We start from the raw sequence: 15586 nt of genomic DNA, 5'->3' as shown, positions 1-15586 counted from the left end.
GGCATGGTAGCATTCCTTCTAATAAGAAAGACATTAAATCTTTCTGGGTTTTTTTATATACTTATTGCAGATACATATATTCATTTTTAGGGGCAATTCTGGGGAGCTAACCCACCCACATCTATGTGTTTAGGAGTTAGGAGAAAATTTCCTCAAAAAGATACAAAAAACCTACAGGGACACTACAAGAACACCACATAGAGACTATAACCAGGGTTTAAGGTAAAACCCAGAAACTGTGAGGTGGTAACAAGAACAACCATCAAACAGAATCAATGAGAAAAATAAAAAATCTAGCAGTTGAGGCACAGCAACATTCCTTTGAATTAAAATGAACTGAGGATCTTTATATTTTATCAGTCACCATTTTTAAAATGTCCTTTACAGAAGACAATACCAAAACAGTTAACAAAAAATACTCTCTATTAAAATGTTGCTATATAAATTTATTATATTATGACAAAAATATTGCCATAGACTCATCTGACAATACAGTTCTTTTGTCTCACATACAAAGCCAAAGTTCTTCTTGGGCAATTCCAGGGGGGAAAAAAAATTACAGACAAGATCTTTTAAATGTTTTACCCCAACTGTAAACATCTTAATCACAAAAGGGGGCATGAAATTTGTCTCCCTTGAGTTGATTCTCACAAAATGACAGCAGCAATTACTAGCAACAATTTTAAAAAGAGCATGTTGTACACAAGTAGCCAGAGCTGACTCCTTTATAAACATTCCTCCTTTCCTTGCAGTCTTAAAGTAAAAACACATACTAGTTAACATTAATTTTAATTTAGACCGCATTTATACAACTCAGCAGAGAAAAAAATATCTGTATTACAGGATGTTGGCTTCAAATGTAGTTAAATGTTTTAAAACTACTTATATCTCACTGACCAAACTTTAAAGTGAAACTGATCACTGAAAGCTTTCTCCAGAAATTTTCTGATTTTATAAATACTCAAGTCTCTGAATATTTTACATGGTTTTATAAATCACTATTATCTTAAGCAAAAAAAAAAAAAATCCTTCTTCACTTATTTAAAATTCATCAGGATCGTTTCCATTCTTTTTATTAAAGACTGAACGTGTTCACATATTGTTGAATCCCATCATTCCTTTCATGTTGCCAGCCGCGCCTTGCTGAAACTGTCTCATCATCGACTGTAGACCAGCCATGCCACCTACAGCAATACAAAAACATTATCACCTAAAAGCCTCATCACAATAATTAGTAAAAAACATTTCTTTTTAGACAAATGTGTTCAAGGCATTTAAATATTTATATTTAATATAATATGGAGTAGTGCATACCCATGTGGTGCAGCACTCTGGGATCCATCATCTTTGCCATCTGCTGGTTCAGTTTGGCCATCTGAGATGGGTTAACGTTCTTGGACATATCGCCTCCTGTAAACAAATGTGACAGTGTACAGCACAGTTGCAAAATGCCAATAACAATGTGAGAAAGTTGCTCCCAAAATCATGTGTATGTACATAAGAAATTGTGTATCATATGGAACATACCTTTAAATAAACCTTTAATGCCACCCATTTTCTTGACCATCTGAGCGAATTTCGTGTACTGGGTAAGTAGTTCCTGCACGTCTCTGGTGGCTACACCTGCACCCCGTGCCACCCTCTGAACCCGGTTTTGCTGCTTACTGAACAACTTTGCACCATCTTTGTTGTCCAGTTCTGCAATGAGTAAACAATCTTTTAATAATACTGTTTACACCATTTTATGACTGAGTAAAAAGTGTCGGTGCCTGTGTCAGTGCCTGATTTGAATTATTATACTATTCTTCATTCATTTATCTTATCTTGTAAAGTTTATATAAAAAAAAAAAAAAAAAAAAACCAATAATACCTTGGTCATTCATACTGTCCATTATGGTCATGAGTTTCTTTAACCTGGCCATAGACTCCTGTTCATTTCCTTTACTCATGAAGTCTGTTCCAAAGCCTGGGATCATACCCTATTTAAAGAACCAAAAACAGTGATTCATTTAGCATTAGATATTAAGAATGATTCATAATATTTATGAATAACAGTATGTATTCACCATACCATGATTTGCCCAAAGGGTCCCATTTTCATGATGTTCTGGAACTGCTCATACATGTCCCTGAGTGTGAACTGACCTGTTGATTGAACAGTAATTAAAAAACTAACATGGCAACAAAAAAACAGCATCTGCGCCATAGAAGCATCTATGTGGATAAAATGTGGATCTGTTTTAATGCAGGAGGATTGATTTACCATGTCCCTCTCTGTCTGAAAAAATACACTATATGGCCAAACTTGAGTATCACACCTATTTGAATTTTATATTCAGCTATCTTGTTTGCTGTTATAACGTTCACCCCTTGATGTAAGGACAATGTGCCAATTTTTCTCAATGGTGTTCAGTTGGCTTCAGGTTAGGGCAAGCCTGGCAAACCATGTCTTCTTGGACACACTTTGGGGATGTTCATGTCTGGGCCATTTAGTTCCACTGAAGGGATTTTTACTTGTAATGCTACAACATACAAAAACCTCCTAAACAATTGTGCGCTTCCTACTTTGTCGCGCTTGTATGTGGTTCCTCTCCAAAACTATTGCTACAATCAGGTGTCCACATACTTTCAGTTATAGATCAACGCCCCAAATGAGAATGGCTGATCATGTCTAATGTTAAACCTGTACTCAGAGATAGATATATATATATATATAGGGATGCACCGAAATAAAAATTCTTGGCCGAAACCGAAAAAAACGAAACACCAAAAGAAATTATGCCAATTATTATTACCATTGCATTTATGGCTATGACTGTGTACTAACCTTACTAAAATCAAGGCATTTCAATTGCATAAATTAATATTAAAGTTTCAAAGAATTAATCAATTACACATTATGAAAATATTTATTTATAGCACATTGCAACAGTGCACAGGATAAAATAAATTAAAATGTAGTCTTAAATGTTTAACTTAAATGCACTCATGTGTACATTAAATAATAATGTACAGGCCCTCTGGCCTGCTGAAAGGTTGTACAATTAAATATGTTCTTTCATAAAAACAAAGTGCATTCAGATCAAGTGCAACTGCTTAAAGTGAAACTGCTGTGCCGCGTTTCTCTCATATTCAGCATAGCGATCGGGACGTTTGGATTTCAGGTGATAAATTAAACCCGACGTGGAGAAAGTTTTCACAGACGAAATTTTCGGCATTACATGTTTTGCAAATCGCTATTCGTGGGTCTTTCTCAGATATACTGAAATACGTCCACATCGCAGACATGTTGTTTTAGACATGCACGTGCAGGCAGCGGTTTCTGTTTGCGTCATCACAACAAACTGTTTCGGCCATGTTGTTTCGGTGATCAAAGTCTTTCGGCTGAAAACCGAAAATGCACTTTTGGGCCATTTTCGGCCGAAAATTTTCGGTGGCCGAATATTCGGTGCATCCCTAATATATATATCTGCTCAATATAGCACCAGCCCAAGGCTACTATTTCAGACCAATCATTACACCGATCCTACTAACCTCATCCTGACTGTGACTGCATCCAGTATAAAATTACAATCACAAAGCTTTGCAGAACCCCTTAACAAGAGCGATTTGCTATTCTGCACACGGGACCTAGTTTCATATTATTCATCACAAAACTTGTATCTTACCATGTTTAAGTTTGTCAATTAGCTCCTCATTGTCATCAAGTTTGAGCTCATTTACTTTATCTATAAGTCCCTCAATGTCTCCCATGCCTGTAAAGACAAGAGCCAAGCAAGTTAAAATAAAAAACTTTTGTGAAAAAATATGAAATAAACATGCAGATGAGGAGAAACTGGAAACTGTACCAAGCAGTTTGCTTATGAAGGGCTGAGTTTTAAAAGGCTCAAAGTCATCAATGTGCTCGCCTGTGCCAATGAAAATGATAGGACTCTTTGTGGCAGCAACTCTGTTCAAAAAAATTTATAACAACCCATAAGTTTTTCATTTTACAGGCATAAAAATATGTTTTTACCCTAAAGATCAGTTATGTACTTACGCACTAAGAGCACCACCACCTTTAGCATGGCCATCCAGCTTAGTAACAATGACGGACGCCACATCTACCTTGTCTTTGAAGGCCTTAGCCTGAGCCTCACAAGCCTGACCAATAGATGCATCCATCACGTACACGATGTTGTCGGGTTGCTGCAGAAGTCACAAGAGCACAAAAGATATTTCAATACTGGTTGATTTGTTACTACCAAAAAGTGTTTTGTTTTACACAACCAGACTGCATCAAACACTTACCACAGCATTCGAAACCTGCAACATTTCTTCAAACAGTGAATCTTCTTGCTTATGTCTTCCGCTAGTGTCAACAATGATTATTTCAAAGTTTTCTGTCTTGAATTTTTCAACTCCCTCAGCAGCTATTATGACTGGATCCATTTCTGTGTAACTGTTGAGGAACAGAAGCGTGAAAATAGTAAAAAAATTCATGTTCTTAGTCAGAATATTTGTTATAACAGTCGAGAAAACATTACCTTCCATAAAAGGGAATTCTGGCTTTTGTTGCATTTTGTTTAAGCTGATCAAAGGCACCTTATGGGAGAAAAAAAAAGTACAAATATATATTTAATCCACAGTCAACTCTGCTTTACAATCAAAATGACAGAAGTAAACCTCACCTGCTCTAAAAGTGTCAGCACAGATCAAGCATGTTTTCCATCCTTTTCTTTGGTAGTAATATGCCAACTAACAAAACAGTATGAAGAATCACAATTACAAAGAACTCACCAGCTATTTAATTTTGTTTACTTGCTTAATGCCATGTCTTTAAAAAATAAAAAAAAGAGTAACAATTTTAACTAAGCACAGAGGTGTATTTACAGGCATTACAGTAGTGACTTACCTTAGTACATGTTGTGGTTTTTCCACTACCCTGAAGACCAACAAACATGATGATGTTGTTCTTTCCTTTTGTAGGTGTCCATGATTTTACACCAGGGTCCACCAGCTATAGAAAATGTAAAGGTTTTATAAGGTTTTGGATTCTGTACATTTGTACTTGCAAGTAAAAGTACTGCACTGCAAATGTTGACTCAATTCAAAGACTTCTATACACAGAGTAATCCTGATTTTAATTACCAAAATCTTAAAATTCTCAAATCCGATTGGTCAGAAAGTGGTGATTAATTTTCTACAACAGCAACAATGACAGCAGCACTGGATGAGATTTAAATTACATGATTAAATTAATTTATCATTTAGTTACAAATTATTCAGGAGGTATTGGGAAGTTTTTCCTTGCCACAGTTGCCACCGGCTCGCTCATCAGGGACAAACTTTCACTTATAAAGAACATCTTATTTATTTTTATCATCACATTATCTGTGTAAAGCTGCTTTGAGACAATGTTCATTGTAAAAGCGCTACACAAATAAAAATGAATTGAATTATTAAAGATGCAGCACAAATGCTAATAATAACAAAACATACATACACACACACACACACACTATATATATAGTTTATTTATGGAAGGAGTCTTTGCAATCTGCGGCTGTATAAAAGAAAAATAATATATGTAAGGGCATGCTGATATATAATTAACTTTGCGGTGGTAAAAGACCTTTTGAATCACACCACCCTGTGTGTCTTCATTGTCCTGTGTATCTATCTTCCTACTGTACTTCTCTACTGTAGGGTATTGCATTTTATGTAGGCCTACATACTGTTACGTGCTGCATCATGGTCCTGGAGAAACATTTCTTACCAATGTATCTTACCAAGAGGATCAACTATTTAAAAAAAAATTGTCATTTGACTATCTTCCTACAACAGCACACCTTAAAAGTGTATGTTTCTTTACTACTTAAATAATGCCACTGTGTATTAAGTGAGAACAAACCTTAACAAGCTCCTTGAAAACAGCATGCTGGATCATTCGCCTCTTATTCAGCCCAGAGGCCATTTCCTCGAGGTCAATGGCTGCCCTAAGAATGATTAAATATAATTTAATATAGCTTCCTCATTGCGACTAGACACGACATGAGTGGGAGAGAAAACACATGTACATACTTGACATTTTCTCTGAGCTGCTTCACCAGTTTGATGTTCACGTCAGCTTCTAACAGGGCAGCACAGACCTCTTTTAGCATAGCATTTAAAACCTGCAGAAGAGAAGAGAAGAGAAGAGAAGGAGAATAGAAGGAGAAGGAGAAGAGAAGGAGAAGAATGCCCTGAACAATCTTTAAGGGTAAAACTGTGATGTTAAAGAGTGTCTGTGTTTTCATGTATACAAATACAGGATAGTGTAGGTTTCTTCAAAAATACTGAAGCTGGTAATAATGTTACGTGTGTAGAAACATGGCCGTGTGTGTGTGTGTGTGTGTGTGTTACCTCTTCGTTGATAATGGTGGCATTGCTGAGGGAGCGCAGCGCCGCTGTTATCTTTCTCCCCAAGTCTGCTAACACCATGTTTGCACTTTAAATAGGTAGCGGCCTATGACAGGACAAAAGTGCGTATTAATCACATTTTGTTTCAGTGGTTAGACCTAATTTTATGAATATGTAGTAATTATTAATGAAATTCATATTTTCATGTCCATACGTGTTATGAGAACAGGAGCTCTTCAGTAAGGTGGGGGATCCCCCACAGGTTCCCAGGGACCCCGGTCAAGAAGACGGAAAAGTGCTGATTTTCGATCTGTCGTCAAAAATAGAATGTAATCTTATTTTCGAACATTATCTAATATAACTACGTCCTGTATGAGAGGAAACAGGTATAAGAGTTGCTTTGCTTCAGATCTGCTGAGCTAGCAACACTGTAATCAGTAACCGAGATCAGTGTGAGACTGCTCGGGGATTCTTCGGAAACATTCAACACCTACTTGTGCGCTTTCTTGTTGTGTATGCTAGCACTCCTGACCAGAGCAGCTAAAAACACCACACAACGTCCCACGTGAGCTGCTATACTTTAGCCGTTACTGGATATCAACCATGTTGAAAGTGGTACAAATGTATCGCAAATCCGAAGTTTTATTTAATTCCCAAATCACTTAACAAACCCCCAAGCAACAATCCAACGCTAAACAGACGTGATGTGATTTTTTTTTTCTTACCGCTAGCCTGTTCACCGCGATCTACAAAAACCCAATCCGACACCATACAACTAATACAATCGCTTATAGATAATATCCTAAATCAATGCCACGACTGACGTAGAAATCGCATTCAAGACAATAATTTCGTCTTGATTCTTCTTACCTTTAATACAGCTGTTTCACAGAAAGCAGGTAAACGTCATCTAACCCCAAAAAAATCCCATAAAACCCTTTCTACTTCCGGGTCACCTACCGGAAGTTGATATTTTTTTCTGATCTGGGATCGGGCTTTGAGGACGCACACGAGAATCGGTGGCGTTAAAACTGATCCAGGGTCAGCAAATAAAACGCCAGTATATATTCTTGGGATGGTTTAGTAATGCGCATGACTAGTTACCAAATAATATTTTATGCACGATATTCTAAATATATGTGTATATTTAATTTCTTTGTTTGTTTTCTTTTTTTGTTGTTGATTAATTTAATTATTTAGAAAATGTTTCCCTGTTAAAGCCACGGAATCATGTTGTGATGATGACATCAACACACACACACACACACACACACACACTTTAAGGTGGCCCTAATATAAAGACACATTTTTCCCCTGAGTTTAATAATAACCACCATTTTCTGTATCAATTCTAACCATACAGTTTGTTGTATGATATTTTATGTTGCTACATGCACATTCACTGTTTACACGTAACGCGATAACAAAGTCAGATGAGAAGCCTGGATGCACCTTAAAACTTAAACTTAAAACCCGACACTGTCTCCTCCCTGATTTGAAGTATCTCACTGTACATGCGGTCCTCACATTGCTGTCTGGAAAACATAGTGATTGAAAATGAATTTCAGCGACGCCAAGAGTAATATTCTACAGATACTGAGCAGAACAGACTGTCAGGATCTTACTAAACTGATCAGCTGGATGAAGCATTCAGGTCATTCATTTATGTTCCAAATAAGTATATATGCTAATGAAATATGCGTCCTACATGACATGAAAAATGCTTATCCGAGTGTTGAGTAATCTGATTTATATTTCTTTATGTTAACATTTTTTTATTTATATCACCAGATTTGCTAGAAAATGTGTTTTTTTTTTTAACACTCATCATCACTTTGAAGTTGCATGTGTTTGAGAGGTTTGAACCCAGTTTCTTCATTTTCTTTATATTCTCTATGTGATCTTTCAGATGATCTTGATAATTACTTGGTTGACAATCAGAGAGCTATACTCCAAAGTATTGCAGATGACCTGAGGTCTTGTCTTCCCCTGGAGGCTGTGTTTCCTTCAGAGACCATGGCCATTCAGAAGGTTTGCAGTTCTCTTGTTGCATTTGTTTAGTCTCATACTTGGCACCTATTGAATCCACTTTTCTCCGCAGACTCAGCAGAACCCCAAACCTACTGTGCACGTGGATGCTTTTTTATATGACGAGGAAACTGTAGACAGTCTCTGTGAAGACGGCAAGATGAGTCGCAACTTCTGTCTCACGTGTGGATCACATCGAACAGCTCCTATGGGTAATTTGAAGCTGGACAGGATGTTTTTCTGTTTTGAATTTATACAAATTACTAAATGCTGTAATGCATTGCAATGTCCTACAGAGTTTATCTCACATTCCTTCTCAATCTCGGAGCTCCAGTTCCTGTTTCTGCATGTTCTCCCTGACTTAGCAGGAAAGCTGGTAGTGGATGTGGGATCCAGGCTTGGCGCAGTGCTCTATGGGGTAACATAATTTTGGAAATAATAGTATTACATTTATCCTGAGTTTCACAATCTTATATTGAATTGTTGCTTAGAGACATTAGATCACACTTGCTTAGTTGTTAGCAATCAATATGAATTTCAGTCCCAGAACTGTCTGAGAGACTGTGCCTTTATTAGGCTCTTAACTTTTGACTACTCAGCGATTTGTTTAGAATATATCCAGTCTCAATATATTTGTAAGCCACATTAGTGACTGCCATGTGAGTAAACGCAAATCATGTATACAATCGACTTCACTCAGCAGTCATTTTGGCTCCTGTGCAGGTGTTTTCAGTCACACAAAGCTGTAATTTAATGAAATTTAAAAAAAGAAACCATTATTCGTCACATATACGTTCAAGCACAGTAGAAAAATGATTTTTCTGTATATCCCAACTTGTTAGGAATTTGGGGATGAAGCACTTAGTCTGAATATTTGAGCATGGATATAAAAAAAGGCTTGATTAAAAAGGTTGCTGTGAATAAGGTGCATAAGCGTTTTTTTTTATTGTAAAAAACAGCAAAGCATCTTGCATCTGTGTATATGTCACTTTTAACCATCAGATGTTTGAGTCTTTATCAAAAGGCAACTATATGTTTTTTCTGAGGGATGGGACTTAGATTATACACACACAACACACACTGCCCCAATCATATTTTATTCAGTTACTTTTCTATAATTATGCTCTAGTTTTTGATAAATTTTTACAAGTTCATAAGCAATAACTGTTTCCTCAGTAGGGCTACCTCTACAGTGCAGCAGCACAGCTCGTTGGAGTAGAAATATGTGAAGAGTTTGTCAAGCTTCAGACGATGACTGTGGAGAAGTATGGCTTTAGTGACAGAATTAAGGTACCAAACAAAAACTGTACTGTAATTAAGTGATACACTTGATATGTCCTGATTATTATTTGTGTTTTTTCACAGGTGATTCATGACAATATATGCTCTCAGTCAATGCTATTACAAAATGCAGATGTGCTAATAATGAACAATGTGTTTGAGTACTTTATGGAACCCAAAGACCAAGTCAGGTACGTTTCTCTGGTGTTAAAGCTCTGTGTAGGCTTGTTTATGATGATGTAACAAATACAGTACATAAATTAAATAAACAAACCATTTGCGTGATAATCTAGATGGCAGCATAATTGCAGTAAAACATTCAACACTAGGTAAACCTTTATAAATAAATAAATAAATAAATGTGTTTTTCTTTTCTTCAGAGCGTGGCAGTTCATTAGCCAAAACTTCTTAAAGAAAGGTGCGCTGTTGGTTACTGTTCCGAGTATTCAAGACGCTCTCATCTCATTGCAAGAAACAAACGTGAGCTACAAGGCACCTTGCAATATTTATTCTCAACATTCTCAATATACAAATCTCATATTTTACAATTATATATCCTATATTTCTCTACATATATTGTGCTTACACATACTTGCTCATTTATTTATATATTAGGGGTGTAACGGTACACAAATTTCACGGTTCGGTATGTACTTCGGTTTTTAGGTCGCAGTCCAGTTCAATTTTGGTACGGTTAGGGGGAAGAAATACAAAACATAAAATTGCTAGTAATTTTTCATTAACGCAGTTTTTATTATTAATACTTGTGATCAACATTTGAACAGTTTACATGTTTTTAAACAATTTTAAATAACATGCCTGCTTGCATAAATTATAAAATAATATTTGATAATAATTAAATCAAATTAATGCAATGCACTTTTTCTATCATATTAAATCAATTGAGTAATTAATTAAATTGATTAAATACATTTAAATGGAAATTAAATCATTTACATTTGTTAGACCCATTTGGGTAATACAGATGTGTGTGTTTTACATTTATTATTTAATTTTCTAAAGATAGGATTTACTTAACTGTTTTACTTATTTTAGCATACTTGAACAAATGTCTTAATTTCCTCCATCCTTAATTCATTCAATCCCTCAATTTCTTTTTTATACCCCTGGCATTGTTGTGTATGTTTTGAAGTTTACAAAGAAATAAAAAAAAGGGCTTTCAAAGTGCGAGGCAGAGACTAAGCAAACTTGCGGTCTGCTACTTTATACATCTACGAGGGAACTCAAATTTTAACTATGTTCCGCACATAAAAAGTATTGCATTCAGTACACGTGTGTACCGAACCGAAAGGCCTGTACCAAAACATTTCGGTACAAATGCGTGTACCGTTACACCCATCTATATCTATCTATCTATCTATCTAGACAGACAGACAGACAGACAGACAGAATGAATGAATGAATATATCTTTGAGAGGTGGGCCGTTCTCTGCTTGCCAAACTCAGATTTACTCAAGTTTCTATATATTTCTGTCCATAAATATGTATAGAATTTTTCAAAATAGTCTATTCTCTTCAATTCCTAGAATTTCTCTTGCTTGTAAGTTCAGCTGTCACATCCCATGTTGTCGGGGTCAAAGGAATCTGCCGTGAGCCTTCACAATCAGCACTGCGGGTGCATATAGCTTAAAGTACATGTTGCTTTAACCAATCAGAGTTAAAGTTGGCTAATCTGAGGCCATCTAGCAGGCATACAATAGCATCAGAATTTTTACATTCTTTAATTGGATGGTCAGCATGCATACTCTTCAGCAGTGATGGACAATGCTTCACTATAGGGATGGTATTGGCCAGGTGCTGAGCAGTGCCTGGTTTTCTCCAGACAGCTCAACCTTTTGTTTCTCATGGTCTGAGAGTCCTTCAGGTGTCTTTTGACAAACTCCAGATGGGATGTCATGTGCCATTTACTAAGGAGTGGCTTCCATCTGGCCACTCTAACATACAGGCCTGATTGGTAAAGTGCTGCAGACATGGTTGTTGTTCTGAAAGGCTCTCCTCTCTCCACAGAGAAATGCTGGAGCTCTTTCAGAGTGACCACCAGGTTCTTTGTCACCTCCCTGACTGAGGCCCTTCTGCCCCAATCACTCAGTTTGGCTGGGCTGCTTCGCTCTTCCATTTACGGAGAACACTAAAAGAACACTATACAGAGGCAGGCAAGGACGAAGTAGGAAGATTCGAGGAGGGAAGAGGGACAGAAATAGTGGTCACTGGAACCTTAAGAGCATGTTTAACTCGACAGAGAAAGAGAGAGATAGAAAAGAGGGGTGACAGGAAGAGAAGGCTATGGATTATTATGTGTCCCTATTGTAGTATGGAAGTTAAGGACACTGTGAGTGAGTGTGTAAGTGTGAGTTTCAGTTCAGTTCTGTGTGTTGCAGAGCCTGATGGCGTGAGGAAAACTGTTGCATAGTCTGGATGAGAGGCCTGAATGCTTTGTAACCGCTTCCCTGATGGTAGGAGAGTGAAAAGTGAGTGCGAGGGGTGTGTGGGGTCCTCCACAATGCTGTTGGCTTTTTGGATGCAACATGTGGTGTAAATGTCTGTGATAGAGGGAAGAGAGACTCCGATGATCTTCCCAGCTGTCCTCACTATCCTCTGTAGAGTCTTGCTATCCGAGACGGTGCAGTTCCCAAAACAGGAAGTGATGCAGTTGCTCAGGGTGCTCTCAGTGGTCCCTCTGTAGAATGTGATCAGGATGGTGGGAGGGAGAAGGGCTTTCCTGAGCCTTCTCAGAAAGTAGAGACGCTGCTGGGCTTTCCTAGTGATGGAGCTGGTGTTGAGTGATCAGGTGAAGTTCTCCACCAGATGAACACTAAGGAATTTGGTGCTTTTGACGATCTCCATCAAGGATCCATCGATGATCAGTGGAGAATGGCTGGTTTGTGCTCTCCTAATGTGAACAACAATCTCTTTGGTTTTGTCAACGTTCAGAGACGGGTTGTTGGTTCTACACCAGGCTGTTAGCTGTTGCACCTCCTCTCGATGAGACCCACCATGATGGTCTCATCGGAGAACTTGAAAAATGTGGTTTGAGCTATGCATTGCTACACAATCGTGAGTCTGCAAAATGAACAGCAGAGGGGGGCACAGTGCTCAGTGTGGTGGTGCTGGAGATGCTGTTCCCGATCCGGACTGAGTGAGGTCTCCCACTCAGAAAGTCTGACTGAAAGAAAATGCAAAAAAATACACAAAAACCTTGGGAAATTTTATGGGGTAATATTGATGCTTCTGCTAGAGTTGATGTATGCGGGTGGCACAGCTGTGGCTGCAGTGAAAGGAGACTTGTTGTTTTTGTTGTTTGCGATTCTTGCTTTTGTTTTTTACTACATATAACACCTGACTGTGATAAAGTGCTCTGTTATACTGCGTTTCAGTATAGTATTGATGATATCAATAGCTGTGGTGCCATAATGATGATGATGATAAGAGGTGGACTAATTCAGATAGGACACTACAGAAGGCTTAGGTGTGAAATGCAAGCCCTGCCACTGATTCTTAATATGTTCGGTCTACAACTTCTGCACATTTTTACACTGACATATCCTTTATATTTATTTGCTGTATTATATGTGCATATTTATCTGCACTTGTTAGTTTTCTATCTAAAAACGTCTGGAAATGTTAGCTTTTTTATGTGAGCTACAGTTCAGTAAATACAAGATAAAATATTGTTTCTATTTATTGTACTATGAACTAACCAAACTACAGCCCAACAAAAATTAGTAAAGGATTTTATAAGCTTTTGTTTGTAATTTGCACTGCATTTTATAGCAATACATGTTTAACAGTGAATTATAAATGCACTAATATTGACCGACTGAATCCTATTAAAATAAAGTTCTGACATTTTTCTTTTATGTTTTAGGAAATAACTGCAATTGGCCACTGGTTGCAGGAAGTACCGGTTGATTACAATGCTTTTCTACAAAATGACACAGACCTGGATTCCCTTAAGCAAATACATCTTTACAGAGTACTTTGACCTAAACTTAAAGACGATCCACTGAATAAAATATCTTGTAGGAGTATATGTTTCATGAATGTTTTTTTTTTTTACCAGGGACTATTCATTTTAGATTTATATGTATTGAAATCAGTTTAAACAGCCCTAACCCTAGATCTGTGCTTAATATTATTGTTTATAAGATCCCATGAACTCAGGTTTGGTCCTAAATTATGGTTAAGTTTCTGTGCATGTACTTTTTAAGGCTGGGTTTCCTCCAGTTTTGGTGATTTCTATTCTCACTTCCGAAAAATCTGCTATGATTGACTATAGTAAATTGCACTAGGTGTGAAAGAATGGATTAATGAATCAAATAATTAACAGACAAAAAAGAAACATACATTTATGTCTTCTTAATCAAGCAGATTGGGATAGGAAAGCAAGTATTCTTCTGATAAAAGATAACAGAATTAAGTATATAAGTATAAATAAATAAGTATATAGATATACAGTATAAAAAGTATATAAGTATAAAGGAAACCGATATGGTGTGTACAGATACTGTGAGGGTGTAATGTGTACTATACATTTTTTCACTGTAATGTTGTAAAGATGGGAGTAGGCCTTTTGCAACAGATCCCATACAAAGTGCAAAGGACCAATAAAAACGCTGACCTGAAGCCTAAGATGAAGCAGCATTAGTCTCTCCAGGACCTTTGTGACATGTTATGTGAGGGCTATAGATCTGTATTTGTTTAGGTTTGAGGAAGTTGTCTTCATTAGTACAGGAACCAGGCTCAATGTTTTTTTTTCACATTTTTGGTAATTTGTTGATGGCTTTGGTTGAAAAGGTGCTGGAGGATTCCACACAGGTGATTAGCTCAGGCTTTCAGTACCCTTGGACTAATTTCATCTGGTCCTGCAGTTTTTCCAAGCTTCAGCTCCCCAGACTGCCTCTTAACCTGGCAGGAGTGACAGATTGGTGGGGGTCCTTCATGTCCCTGGTGATCTATGGTTTGTTATTAGGAGAACAACACACCCTTCTGACTGGAATTATTATCTGACTGGAAATATGTTTTTGTGTAGATGTTGATGTAATAAGTTTTTCAATCAGTGTTGTTGTTGATGCCAATATTTCCTCTAGTTGGTCCTTTTAATACTTCCTAGTCTGTTGTTTCAAAGCAGATCTGCAGTAAAACTTCAGGGTTGCACATTTTTGGGAGCCATTACAGATACTGACTGTAATAATACCACTATTGCAAGTGTGCTGAGTTTGCTGAAAAGGTAATTACTAAAAGTAATTAAACTAGGTTGCAATCACCATTTCTGTTGAGCTCTATGTTCTCTGAGATTGTATGAATTTTGTTATTTCTTGGCACATGGCAGGTTTGTTTACATTTAAGGTTTGTCTTACGCATATGTTTTAAGCACTGCACTAGACAGCGTGAAAACCCCACCACCAAATTTGATTCAACTTACAATATCAGTTTCATTCTCATCTGGACTCAACAAATCGACTCGGGTGTATAAAGATTACAGTCGAGTTTTTTAAACTTTTGGCCCATAGCTTCAGAACCTAATTAATAGCTTAATAACTAATAATAATGTATAATTTAGTAAGTACATTTGTGTCTTTATTGCCCATTGTGCATATTTTTTATATGCCTTTGCCATACAAATAAGTTATTAGGATTCCACAGTCTTACTTAAGACCTCAGTTATGTTAGACTGGTACAGTAGCTCTGGCATTTATTTAGTAAGATTCACTGTAAACTGGGACTCTAACTACACACATTGAGTTAAACCCCCTCCTTTAGTATATATAGCTATAGCTGTACCCTACCTGAGATCCTGAAGCTGCATATCTTGGCCTCAAAGGCAGTGTAACCACATTGATGCAAAATTCTACAAAATACCAAAACTACCAAACTT

At 37.0% G+C, this 15586-nt stretch overlaps 2 protein-coding genes across 4 annotated transcripts; one reads left to right on the top strand and one right to left on the bottom strand.

The window, feature by feature from the left end:
• Positions 1–425: 425 nt before the first annotated feature.
• On the bottom strand, positions 426–7330 carry srp54 (signal recognition particle 54). Of its 3 annotated transcripts, none has more exons than XM_046855021.1 (17): positions 7252–7330; positions 6596–6691; positions 6385–6487; positions 6064–6155; positions 5894–5978; positions 4895–4999; positions 4671–4737; positions 4527–4584; positions 4291–4441; positions 4040–4188; positions 3849–3949; positions 3669–3755; positions 2072–2145; positions 1871–1979; positions 1528–1698; positions 1315–1410; positions 426–1184 (listed from the first exon to the last, which is right to left on the bottom strand). In XM_046855021.1, the coding sequence occupies exons 3-17, from the start codon at positions 6460–6462 to the stop codon at positions 1093–1095; spliced, it is 1515 nt and encodes a 504-aa protein (XP_046710977.1). In that variant the 5' UTR covers positions 6463–6487; positions 6596–6691; positions 7252–7330; the 3' UTR covers positions 426–1092. The 3 variants fall into 3 exon arrangements, with proteins under 3 accessions (XP_046710977.1, XP_046710979.1, XP_046710978.1); XM_046855023.1 differs by lacking the exon at positions 7252–7330 and adding an exon at positions 7107–7222; XM_046855022.1 differs by lacking the exon at positions 7252–7330 and adding an exon at positions 6876–7061.
• A 318-nt stretch (positions 7331–7648) lies between these two features.
• On the top strand, positions 7649–13739 carry zgc:109986 (uncharacterized protein LOC553566 homolog). The gene is made up of 8 exons (XM_046855025.1): positions 7649–8035; positions 8291–8412; positions 8483–8621; positions 8706–8827; positions 9589–9699; positions 9775–9881; positions 10071–10170; positions 13577–13739. The coding sequence occupies exons 1-8, from the start codon at positions 7939–7941 to the stop codon at positions 13691–13693; spliced, it is 915 nt and encodes a 304-aa protein (XP_046710981.1). The 5' UTR covers positions 7649–7938; the 3' UTR covers positions 13694–13739.
• Positions 13740–15586: the final 1847 nt, after the last annotated feature.

The sequence above is a fragment of the Silurus meridionalis genome, chromosome 8 (genome assembly GCF_014805685.1).
Source record: "Silurus meridionalis isolate SWU-2019-XX chromosome 8, ASM1480568v1, whole genome shotgun sequence".
NCBI classification, from domain to species: Eukaryota; Metazoa; Chordata; class Actinopteri; order Siluriformes; family Siluridae; genus Silurus; species Silurus meridionalis.
The sequence above is the reverse complement of the archived record's forward strand: the minus strand, read 5'-3'. Positions and strand labels throughout refer to the sequence as shown.

Excerpts from the sequence above, each read along its gene's own strand:
- srp54 (XM_046855021.1), bottom strand. The coding sequence starts at position 6,462 with ATGGTGTTAGCAGACTTGGGGAGAAAGATAACAGCGGCGCTGCGCTCC. Across the intron at positions 4,738-4,894 it reads AAACCACAACATGTACTAAG|TTGGCATATTACTACCAAAG; the intron begins GTAAGTCACTAC and ends CTGTTTTGTTAG. Across the intron at positions 3,950-4,039 it reads GGTGGTGGTGCTCTTAGTGC|AGTTGCTGCCACAAAGAGTC; the intron begins GTAAGTACATAA and ends TTTTTTGAACAG.
- zgc:109986 (XM_046855025.1), top strand. The coding sequence starts at position 7,939 with ATGAATTTCAGCGACGCCAAGAGTAATATTCTACAGATACTGAGCAGA. Across the intron at positions 8,036-8,290 it reads CAGCTGGATGAAGCATTCAG|ATGATCTTGATAATTACTTG; the intron begins GTCATTCATTTA and ends GTGATCTTTCAG. Across the intron at positions 9,882-10,070 it reads GAACCCAAAGACCAAGTCAG|AGCGTGGCAGTTCATTAGCC; the intron begins GTACGTTTCTCT and ends TCTTTTCTTCAG.